This window comes from Mus caroli, chromosome 1 (assembly GCF_900094665.2).
Source record: "Mus caroli chromosome 1, CAROLI_EIJ_v1.1, whole genome shotgun sequence".
In the NCBI taxonomy this organism is placed as follows: Eukaryota; Metazoa; Chordata; class Mammalia; order Rodentia; family Muridae; genus Mus; species Mus caroli.
The window spans coordinates 57,190,997-57,201,858 of NC_034570.1; the positions used below are offsets into that span (position 1 = coordinate 57,190,997).

Sequence of the window (10,862 nt, forward strand, 5' to 3'; positions counted from 1 at the left end):
GCCATCATTGGGAAGAGAGGCCCCTTGGTCTTGCAAACTTTATATGCCTCAGTACAGGGGAACACCAGGGCCAAGAAGTGGGAGTGAGTGGGTAGGGGAGCAGGGCAGGGGGAGGCTAATAATAATAATAAAAAAAAGTTCTTTGATGAATATGAACAAAGCATGTTATATACTCATAGAATTAACACTGAATTTGCAGATACCAAGTCTGTTATCCACTAGGTATTGATTCTTTACCTATAAAGCAAATCTACACTGTTTCCCAGGGTGTAATTAGCAGGTCAATAATAGCCAATAATAAAACAAAGAAAGGGCTGAAGAGATGGCTCAGTGGTTAAGAGTGCTGACTGCTCTTCCAGAGGTTGTGAGTTCAATTCCCAGCTCACAACCATCTGTAATGGGATCCGATGCCCTCTTCTGGTGTGTCTGATGACAGCTACAATGTACTCATATGTGTAAAATAAATCTTTAAAAATAAGTAAATAGGGGCTGGCGAGATGGCCCAGTGGTTAAGAGCGCCAACTGCTCTTCCTAAGATCCCGAGTTCAAATCCCAGCAACCACATGGTGGCTCACAACCATCCGTAACGAAATCTGATGCCCTCTTCTGGAGTGTCTGAAAACAGCTACAGTGTACTTACATATAATAAATAAATAAATCTTTAAAAAATAAGTAAATAAAAACAAAGAAAAAAGGGGCTGAATAGATGGCTTAGTGGTTAAGAGCACCGACTTCTCTTCCAAAGGTCCTGAGTTCAAATCCTAGCAACCACATGGTGGCTCACAACCATCCTAACAAGATCTGACACCCTCTTCTGGAGTGTCTGAAGACAGCTACAGTGTACTTACATATAATAAATAAATAAATCTTAAAAAGAAAAACAAAGAAATAATAAAAACTAACATCAATTTAGTCAGTAATGGCTACTGATAATCAGTTGTACAGTGTTCTTCATCTGTGGCCCTTTTCCTTATTAAAAACACACCATGTGTATATTTTATTATTCTACTTACTAAATTGGGCTGAGCAGGTAGCTTTAGTGCAAGGTCTAAAAGGTAAAGGTAGGCTGCATTGGGCTGTATGCAGAGTACAAACAACAAACAAGCCCACAATACTAAATTGAAGGTGAATTATCGATTTTGGTACCTACTAGACTGTAAGTTCCTTGACAAAAAAATTTGGTTATTTCTCTTTTCTGAAGACTAGCAAGTCCCCAAATAGTTTTGCACCAAATTCCAGAATGAGCAGTACATATCTCATTTTTAACAAGTGCTGATGAGGCCAAGCACAGGGCCCATGCTTGTGATTCCAGCACTGGGAAACCTAAAGCATGAGAATCATGAATTTGAGGCCAGCCTGATCTACATCCATGAGACGTCATCTCATAAAAACAGCCTGCACTACATCAAGAGTTTGAGGATAACCTGGCTTTTACACTGTACAGTTTGTTTTACTGGGGTTTTCTACTTGGTGGGGTTTGTTTGTTTGTTTGTTTGGAGATAGACCTCATGTACCTCAGACTGGCTTCACACTTGCTATGAAGTCAAGGATCAACTTGGACTCCTAAACTTCAGGCCTCCACTTCCCAAGCAAGGTGCAGAATTATCAACACGCACCACCATGTCCAGATTGGTATATATTTTATTGTTGTTGTTGTTGACATTCATTTACTTACTCCGTGAGTGTCACCATAAGCACACAAGGAGGTGGGGCGGGTGCCTGTGAAAGTTAAAGGACACCCTTTGAAAGTCAGTTCTTCTTTCCCATCAATGTGGGTCCTGGAGATCTAACTCAGGATGTCAGGATTGGCAAGCATCATTTCCAACTAAGCTCTTTCCCAGCTCTAATATGTATTTTAGACACAGTATCTACCAAATAGGAACAAAAATAGCCAGTCAAGACAGGGATGTAGCTCAGTTAGTAGAGTCCTTACCTAATCACACACAAAGTTCTCCATTCAATCCTCATGTCTCAGCCTCCCCTTTCTGGGATTACAGACAGGTACCATAGTCACACCCTGGCTCTAATATCTTGGCTGTGACTTATAAAAATAACTTTCTAAAAGGTACTGATGCGCTGGCTTAGAATACTAGATTTAGTGATGCTAAACTCGGGGTGGGGGTGGATCCCAGAAATCTGTTTGGTCTTACAGACATGTACGCAAACTTGAAGACACCGAAGCTTCCTGATCTGCTGCGGACTCCAGGCTAACTTTTTAAGATTCATTTTTAGTTTATGTGTGCATGTGCTTATCTGTGTGTAGGTAATGTGCACTTCTAAGTGCCGGTGCTCACAGTCCAAAAGAGAGTGGAGAATTCCCTGGTAAGGTTACATGGCAGCTGGGAGTCTTCTGACTGGGCTAGTGGGAACCGAACTCGGATCCTCTCTGCAAGGCACTCTTAACGGCTTGACTCTCTCTCCAGCTCCGACTGAGCTAACTTTTAGTTTTTGTCAGTTCTCCCCGTCGGTGGAATGAATAAAATACTACCCAACATGATCACCGAGCTAGATAAAAACAAACAGTAGCGTGGACAGGTTCAAGACAGCAACTAAACCGATGCCTGAGGTTTAAGCCTCTCGTGACCCTGGGAGATGAACCGGTCTCCTGATGACAGGGCCATCTCCTGTCTTCCCCTGCAAAGAGAGAGTAGCTCGCAAGCCCGGACTCCCAAAGGTCTCCTGATCGGCTTAGGCTCCATCAGACCAGAAACCAAGGCTGGTAACCCTCACCTGCCGGCTCGCCCGGGTTCCAGAGGTGGCGGGGCAGGAGCTGGTACCCAGTCAAGGGCAAGAGGAGAACGGCTTGTCTGACCTATGGGATGCAGACCTGCCAAGAAAGAAAACACCACTCGAAGCGCTTCAACTTGCCCACTTCAACGCGTCCTCACCTTTCCTCCGGAGCCCACCGAGTAGTTCCGCGGACCTGTACGGGTCTCCCTGACCCCTCAAAACCCGGGCCGCTAAGTCAATATGGCGGCCACGGCAACCTCTGTCAGCCCGACCTGGCGGACGGAAAGCCAGGAGGGACTAGAAACACAGATTCGACTGTTTTTCCCGTCTTCGGACCTGTTCGGCAATTTCCGAGAGCGAGCCCGGGAGGAAGCGGAGAAGACGACTTGGACCTGCAGTTCCGCCGGAAGTAGCCGAGGCCTTGCGGCCGAGCGCTTTCGTTCAACTCCGGCTCCTCAAGGGGCGTTTCCCTTCGTTTCGGAGTCCTTGGAGCGAAGGCATTTTAAAATGCCTCCTTTATTAATTTTCTTCCAAAGACAAGGGAAGGCCGGCGGACGACCTATAGGCCCTTTAGTTACCAAGTCGCAGTGGTACGCGGAGGACCGAGACCAGGAACGGACGTTGACCTTTAACCTCTAGCCCGGGCGGCGGAGGGAAACGCCTCCGTCTCTATATAAGGAGTTTTCCGGCCGCTCTGGGCCCTTTTTTCCCTCAGCACTGGCCGTGGGCTCCCGGCGCTCTAGTCCTCCGCTTTTGTTCAGCTCCCCGTTCCAGCCTTCGCCATGGGATTCGGAGACCTGAAAACCCCTGCCGGCCTCCAGGTGCTCAACGATTACCTGGCGGACAAGAGCTACATTGAGGGGTGAGCAAGAGCCGAGAGGCTGGGGGGCCGGGGCCACGTGGCGCGCGCGCGGGCTCGGCGGGAGGGAAGCGGATCTCCGGATGCTGGGCGAGCCGAGTCTGTGCTCCCGGGGCCGGGATGCCAATAGAGCGAGACCTCCTGGGAGGGGCTGCCAGCGCCATAATTGAGATGATGCTTTCTCCGTGTGCCCGCGTCCAGCTGGTTCTTCCGCGTCTTTGGACGAGTTAGTTGAAACCTGTGGCAAGTCTGGTGGGATGAGTTCTGGGTGGCAGATAGTTCTTGGGCTTGCACAGATTCAAACATATTCTGTGTCCTTCCTATGGGAAGCAACTTAGGTTAGCCCTGTAATTGTTCTCACTAGTTAGCTTGACAGATATGGGCTATGTCATTTATCAGCTAGTGTTTGTGTCTTTTCTTTTAAAGGTCTGTGCACTTGTTTTTGTGTCACCGGCAGGTACGTGCCATCACAAGCAGACGTGGCAGTATTTGAAGCAGTTTCTGGTCCACCACCTGCTGACCTGTGTCATGCCCTACGTTGGTATAATCACATCAAGTCGTATGAAAAAGAAAAGGCCAGGTAAAGGTATCTTTGTGCTACCTGGATTTTCACATGGCAAAGTAGGGATCGGGTTAAAGTTGGCTTTAGCATTGCTGACCTAGTGTGAGCTGAATTTCTTTGTGACCTTGCAAGGCCAAGCGACTGAAGTCCTCCATTTTCTCACAGAACAGGTAGAACATGGACAACTGCAGTTCACCTTTCCCCCACACCTCTCTGATAATGTGCTTCGGACCTGGGGGGGCCACCGCTGGGGTGTGAGGGTAGCTCGCTCATTCGGTCCCTGGCCATTCTTCTGAAACTACCAGCAAGGGTGGAAGTTTGGGGAAGTGGATTCCAGTTCACTAAGAATGGAAGTGAGCATACTTAATGAAATCTCAAACAGATGTTCATTCTGAAAGAGTAAACCGTAGTGAGTACTGAATACATACGATGTCTCCCATGGGTGAAGAGTAAAGTTATTTACCTGGGATTTGTGCTAAAGGTTAAATAACCAGAAGAGAGTGGGAGTTCCTGGGAAAGGAAGATTGTGTGTTTTGCCTAGAAAGGGCTTTGACACTGACCTAATGTGGCAGAATGTTTGTTTTCAAGCCTGCCGGGAGTGAAGAAATCTTTGGGCAAGTATGGCCCTACCAGTGTAGAAGACACCACAGGAAGTGGAGCTGCAGATGCTAAGGATGATGATGACATTGATCTCTTTGGATCTGATGATGAGGAGGTATGACTTCATCTTTATCCAAGCATGTTGATAAGCCTGAGGACAGACGCTATAGCCACTGCCTGGATGGATCCTGGCGTGGCTTTATTGTCTGCCTTTTAAAATTTATCACTGGGTACATGATGAATAAAATCAAATCACCATCTTTCGGCTGAGCTCCTGATGGATTTGCTTTTTCTGATGAATCTGGTGGGTTTTGTGATGACCTTGTCACTACATTTAAGCAGAAGATAACCTACTTTGTGAAACATCTTTTCTCTGTACAGGAAAGCGAGGAAGCAAAGAAGCTACGAGAAGAACGCCTTGCACAGTATGAGTCCAAGAAAGCTAAAAGTGGGTAATCTTTATTGTTAGTAGTGTTGATGTCAGGAACTTGTCCAGTGCTTGCCCTAAAGTGGATTTTCCCCAGTTAAATTAAATGGGTCAATATTTTAAAACTTCCACAGCTACTGGTCTACAGCTGTCTTTATGGTAGCAGTTGTAGCATTCCTCTGTGGGAAAGAAACTGTTACACAATTTAATGCCTCTTTCTTAGCCACACAGGAGGAGGAGTATGTGTGACAGACACAAGGCAAATTGTGTGCGTTTGACAAAAAGATGATCTGTTTTAAGACATTGAGATTTGACTTATGGTGAAAGGGTTGAGTGTTTGGGTACACTTCTTAATCTTCTTTAGAGCCTGCAGTTGTTGCGAAGTCTTCCATCCTACTAGACGTGAAGCCTTGGGATGATGAGACAGACATGACAAAACTAGAGGAGTGTGTCCGAAGCATTCAAGCAGATGGCCTGGTGTGGGGCTCCTGTAAGTGTGATGCTTGTGTTTTAGGGATTTGTGCATTTTCAATGTTTTCTCGTAAGTAAGAATTTCCTAACATTTACCCCTTGATGTTCTTTTTTTAGCTAAATTGGTTCCAGTGGGATATGGAATTAAAAAGCTTCAAATACAGTGTGTAGTTGAAGATGATAAGGTTGGAACGGATATGCTGGAAGAGCAAATTACTGCTTTTGAGGACTATGTACAGTCCATGGATGTGGCTGCTTTTAACAAGATTTAAATCATTCTCAAGTCAGTGCACTTAAATAAAAGCTTGAAAGATAACCCTTGGCTCTTCATTTTACTGTGAAATGGTATGTCTTCGTTTTGAAGGAAAGGACTCAATGTAAATCGTTAGTGGTGAAAACTTGAACTGGAAAGAGAAATAGCTCAGCATTTTTAAACCACGCAGCTTGATGACCAGACCAACCTGAGGTTGTCTTTTAGCCAACACTGTGTTGTACCATAGATATAATTAAAAGGAAGATAAAGAACTGATGTGTTTTTAAAGATTTAGCAATTATAGTATACTCTTGTAATTAGTGAAATAATTCTTTTGCTGTTAGCAGTACATGATACTGATTGATAAACTATCACTATATGCCTTTGATGTCTTTTTCAAAAACTGAATCTTGGGCTGCTGAGACGACTCTGATAGCCACTGAGGGTGCTTAACTGTTTGGTTCACTCCAGAGAGCAAGTAGATCAAAACTCTAGAAGGTGCTCTGACAACGAGCACAACACCTGGACATAAGTGTTTTTGGAAGTATAATCTGAAGTTGTTAGCTCTATGTCCTGAAAGGAACATTGTAGGCTCATAAGGTCAGTGTGGGTTTTCAGAACTCAACCTAGAGATGGAGGAAAGTGCTGGGGTAGGCAGTATGCACAAAGCTATTCCTTGGAAACACTTGTGGGAGGTTATGCTGCTCTAGAAGTACATTATGAAATGTATCACAGGGCTGGAGAGATGGTTAAGAACACCAACTACTCTTCTGAAGGTTGTGAGTTCAAATCCCAGCAACCACATGGTGGCTCACAACCATCTGTAATGGGATCTGACACCCTTTTCTGGTGCTTCTGAAGAGAGCTACAGTGTACTTAGATATAATAATAAATATTTTTTTTTTAAATGCATCACAGCAGTTTCAGCTTTGTGCTAAATTTTTGATACATATATCTAAACATTTACCATAATTTTTACTGTTGGGCGTTTTTAAAGCTTTGTGTGTGTGTGTGAGAGAGGTGGTGGTGGTGTATACTTTTAATTTCAGCGCTCAGGAGACAGAAGCATGCAGACCTCTTAGTTCCAGGCCAACCTGGACTACACAGAGTCCAGGACAGTCCTGTATACAAAGAAGCTTTCTCAATTTTATAGATAGTAATCTAGAAGATTAAATAACCCAGTTACTTCAGACAGTACTCTTGCTCTCAGTCAGTCACGTTGACTACCTTCAGTGAGGGAAGCTTCACATTGTAAATATGTATTATAATCTAATACATAGATTCAATAAAGCATGTACTAAAGAGAATGTATATACATCAGACCCAGGCTAAAAACAGTGGACATTTTTTTCTAAGTAAGTTAGGATCATGAAGGCCAGCAGAGGGCAGCACTTCATGTCAGGAGCATGAGGGCTACGGCAAAACCGTGAGAGCCTGCTGAAGAACTTGTCAGGATCTTGAGAGCAGAGAAAGGGCCCTGTCAGGACCATGAGAGCCGGCAGAGGGCAGCACTTGGTGTTCTAAGGCTCCATAGTGTGGGGATTCTGGAGAACACTGACATAAAGGTACATTTTCATCTTTACTGGTGTTCCTGTAAACAAAAGAACAGGAGATACAACTATGCTGGCAATTCATGCTCTCTAGCATCTGTACCATCTGGTAATACGTTTATAGTCATCTACAGACTTGTATTTAGCCAGAATTTTCCATAACCATGATGTTCTAGAGGACTAAAAACGAACACAAAATGGTAGACATGTTTCATAAAGGGGCAAGAGGTCCGGCCCCTCCCTTTGGTTCTGAACCAGCCTAGTTTTGCTTTGGCCAGTTCAATATAGTGGAAGCAATGCTGTGTGACATTCATAACCTGTCAGAGGATTGTGGATGTGACTCAGTGGCAGACCTCGTGCTGCCTGCAGTTTGGAAGTCTGGTGACCATGGCCATGGAACAATTATGAGAGGAAGGACAATAAGATCTAATGAGTAGCTAGTCCAAGGATTCCAAGCTAGGGTCATTTGAATCATTATCTACTTGAAGTTTCAAGCATAGGAAGCAGGATCAAGTCACCCCATCTTGTTTATATTCCAGAAACTCAGAAATGATATATACTAACAGTAAATTGACATTTTAAGTAACTTATTAAATAAACAGTTAACAGGAATGGAAGCTTTAAATCCATAACCAACTAATACTTTATAAATCATTAAAAGTTTGAATGGATATGTATTTATGCTGTTAAAATACGTGTAAATTCAATTTGTTTATGGAGGCAGCCTAGGCTACATAGTGAGACCTTACCCCAAATAAAAGGTTTTTGGGGTTTTTTTTGTTTGCTTGTTTGTTTTTTAAGATTTATTTATTTATTATATGTAAGTACACTGTAGCTGTCTTCAGACACCCCAGAAGAGGTCATCAGATCTCATAATGGATGGTTGTGAGCCACCATGTGGTTGCGGGGATCCTAACTCACCACCTTCAGAAGAGCAATTGGTGCTCTTAACTGCTCTTAACCGCTTAGCCATCTCTCCAGCCCCTTTTGGGTTTTTTTTTTTTTTTTTTTTTTTTTTTTGTAACTGAAAGGTGATGGTGAAGGAGCTGGGGAGCTGGCCCAGCTTAGCCAAAGTGCATTCAAGGAAGACCTGAGCTCAGCTCCTGGAACACACAGTAGGAACAGCCTGTCATGGTGCCCTGCACTGGCAGTATCAGTGTTGAGGTGGAGCCAGGCTAGGCTAGGCTCTGGTGCTCGCTGGCTAGCTATTTTAGCCTCACTGGTGAGCTCTAGGTAAGTGAAAGACCCCAGTCTCAAATAAACAAACAAATAAAAGGTGGGTGTCTCCATGAGAAACACATGATTTAGTTACAGCTTACACCTCCAAACACATGAACATGCATGCATACACAAAATGACCCAAAAGCAAACAAAAGAACCCAGCCTGATACTTTTTCGATAGAGATAATTAATATAATGTGATATACACTATAAAAATGACTTAATTTGATACATACGTTGTGGTATACATTAACAGACGCAGGCTAAAATAGTGGAAGAAACTTTTAGGCTGTCAGTATCAGAACCGCCACCAGGGGGCAGCCAGAAAGATACATGATTTAAATTGCGAGGAAGAAATCCTCCCTTTTACAGCCAAGCAAAAATATAACTGAACAAAAACATGATCAGTGTAGATCAGAATGAAACCTAATCTGAAAGGATTTGTTATGAGGCTCACATGAAAACTTTGCACTGATTTTCTGGGAACACAGTACTCACTGGGCAGTCTCTAGGAGAGACAGGCTCTTGGTTTCGGCACTCCTGAGCTGTTCACTGACTGTACCAGAGCAGCTGGCTTCCCACAGCGAACGCTTTAGTACCTCGGCAACAGAGGCCCTGAATCGAGCTTGGAACTTCTTGCTTATTAGGACGTAAAGGATGGGGTTCAAGCAGCTATTGAGGAAGGCTAAGCCAGTAGAGAGAGGGATTCCACCCTGCAGCACATTCTGGAAAGAGCTGTTGTGATGAATGCTGAGCTCCCAGATGCTAAACAGGTGATAAGGGGTCCAGCAAACCATGAAGGCAATGACCACAGACAGGATCATCCAGAGATGCTTTCTAGATATCAGGATGTTTCGCTTTTTCATCTTGAAGATGAGGCACAAGTAGCAGGAGCTCATGGTTAGTAAAGGGAAGAGGTAGCCAAAGAGGAACTTCACCCAGGTCAGAACATGGTGTCTCATCAAGGTGAGTTCATGCTCCTGGAAATTATTATAACAAATGATGTGGTTGTTGACCTCCATGGTGTCCCGGAAGTACAAGGTAGGACCTCCAAGCAGAGAAGCCAACAGCCAGACAAGTATAACAACAGCCAGTGAGCTCTTTAGAGTCCGGTGCCGATGAGACAAGCCAGGATGGAGCAAGTGGACGTAGCGGTCCAGGCTAATCACTGTCAAGAAGAAAACACTGGAAAACATGTTCAGTTGGGCAATGAAGGAATTAACCTTGCAGAGCCACAGGCCAAAGGGCCAGTGGAAACTCAAGGCCACATAGGAAATGTACAGGGGCAGGAAGAGAACAAAAATGAAGTCTGCAATGGCCAGATTGAGGAACCAAAGAGTGGTGACTGTCTTCTTCCACTTGAATCCCATGAGCCAAATGACGACGGCATTTCCTGGGATGCCCAGAACAAATGCCAGGGCATATAAGAACAGGGAGATCCAGTGAACGAGTCCCAGGTACGCCTCCTCCTCCGGGTCAGACTCCTGGGAGTAATAATCTAAGGCGTAGGAATAGTTGTCCAACTCCTCAAATAACATTTCCTTTGAGACTTCCATGATGATCTTGTGGGTGAAGAGTAAGGAAATCTGTAAAAGCAAAGTTTAAAGGAAAAAGAAAAGCTTAAGAATTAGGTTTGGGGAATATAAAGAGCATAAATCCAAAGATACTCCATTTTATGACTATTTTAGAAGGGCTTGCGTTTATACTACAGATGTCCAAGTCCTAGTTCACCGACTATACTCACTCACTCAAAGCTTTTGAGAGTTCATTTGTGATTAAGTAATTAAGTGAAAAATGATCTACTCTACAGGTCAAGTCCTCTGTCCTTAACACTTACAGTCCATTATGGTGCATTAAAAGAATCTTGACATCCAGCAAGCATTTATTAGGCTCCTGGTATGCATTTATTTACATCAGATGCAAAAGAAAACAGATAATTTCACAATGGTAAGTTCCAGACTGTGATCATAGCCCTGACTTCTTAAGCTCTAGCTTGAGAACAACTACATTCTGAATCCTTTTTTGGGGGGTGGGGGTTCGAGACAGGGTTTCTCTGTATAGCCCTGGCTGTCCTGGAACTCACTCTGTAGACCAGGCTGACCTCGAACTCAGAAATCCGCCTGCCTCTGCCTCCCGAGTGCTGGGATTAAAGGCGTGCGCCACCACGCCTGGCTGATCCTTCTTTTTTT

At 44.3% G+C, this 10,862-nt stretch overlaps 3 protein-coding genes and 2 non-coding genes across 8 annotated transcripts in view; 3 read left to right on the forward strand and 2 right to left on the reverse strand.

The window, feature by feature from the left end:
- Ndufs1 (NADH:ubiquinone oxidoreductase core subunit S1) overlaps positions 1–3,119 on the reverse strand; it is a 36,477-nt gene extending 33,358 nt beyond the window's left edge. Inside the window, exon 1 of one of the 2 annotated variants that reach the window (XM_021174853.1) lies at positions 2,889–3,119. The gene's annotated coding sequence lies outside the window, so the exon portion shown is untranslated. Of the gene's footprint in view, positions 1–2,730 lie in introns of both variants that reach the window. The other variant, XM_021174861.1, reaches the window with a different exon arrangement.
- Positions 3,120–3,137: 18 nt separating this feature from the next.
- Eef1b2 (eukaryotic translation elongation factor 1 beta 2) lies at positions 3,138–5,965 on the forward strand. 2 transcript variants are annotated; one of them, XM_021174873.2, is made up of 6 exons: positions 3,138–3,592; positions 4,047–4,169; positions 4,740–4,866; positions 5,133–5,199; positions 5,543–5,668; positions 5,767–5,965. In XM_021174873.2, the coding sequence occupies exons 1-6, from the start codon at positions 3,513–3,515 to the stop codon at positions 5,919–5,921; spliced, it is 678 nt and encodes a 225-aa protein (XP_021030532.1). In that variant the 5' UTR covers positions 3,138–3,512; the 3' UTR covers positions 5,922–5,965. The 2 variants fall into 2 exon arrangements, with proteins under 2 accessions (XP_021030532.1, XP_029332451.1); XM_029476591.1 differs by lacking the exon at positions 3,138–3,592 and adding an exon at positions 3,695–3,815 and having other exon boundaries at positions 4,016–4,169.
- LOC115032418 lies at positions 4,978–5,055 on the forward strand. Its single transcript, XR_003838098.1, has one exon. It is a non-coding gene; the product is annotated as a small nucleolar RNA SNORD51 (small nucleolar RNA).
- LOC115032433 lies at positions 5,305–5,436 on the forward strand. Its single transcript, XR_003838111.1, has one exon. It is a non-coding gene; the product is annotated as a small nucleolar RNA SNORA41 (small nucleolar RNA).
- Positions 5,966–8,722: 2,757 nt separating the features above from the next.
- The window catches only part of Gpr1 (G protein-coupled receptor 1), a 32,411-nt gene continuing 30,271 nt past the window's right edge, over positions 8,723–10,862 (reverse strand). Inside the window, exon 3 of one of the 2 annotated variants that reach the window (XM_029480870.1) lies at positions 8,723–10,259. In XM_029480870.1, coding sequence (XP_029336730.1) covers positions 9,168–10,229 — 1,062 coding nt within the window. In that variant the 5' untranslated portion in view covers positions 10,230–10,259 and the 3' untranslated portion in view covers positions 8,723–9,167. The remainder of the gene's footprint in view (positions 10,260–10,862) is intronic. The other variant, XM_021173342.1, reaches the window with a different exon arrangement.

Bases quoted from the DNA above. Each gene is read 5' to 3' on its own strand.
- Eef1b2 (XM_029476591.1), top strand. From the start codon at position 3,710: ATGCCAATAGAGCGAGACCTCCTGGGAGGGGCTGCCAGCGCCATAATT. The intron at 3,816-4,015 runs GTTAGTTGAAAC...TTTCTTTTAAAG, and splicing joins TCTTCCGCGTCTTTGGACGA to GTCTGTGCACTTGTTTTTGT. The intron at 4,170-4,739 runs GTAAAGGTATCT...TTTGTTTTCAAG, and splicing joins TATGAAAAAGAAAAGGCCAG to CCTGCCGGGAGTGAAGAAAT.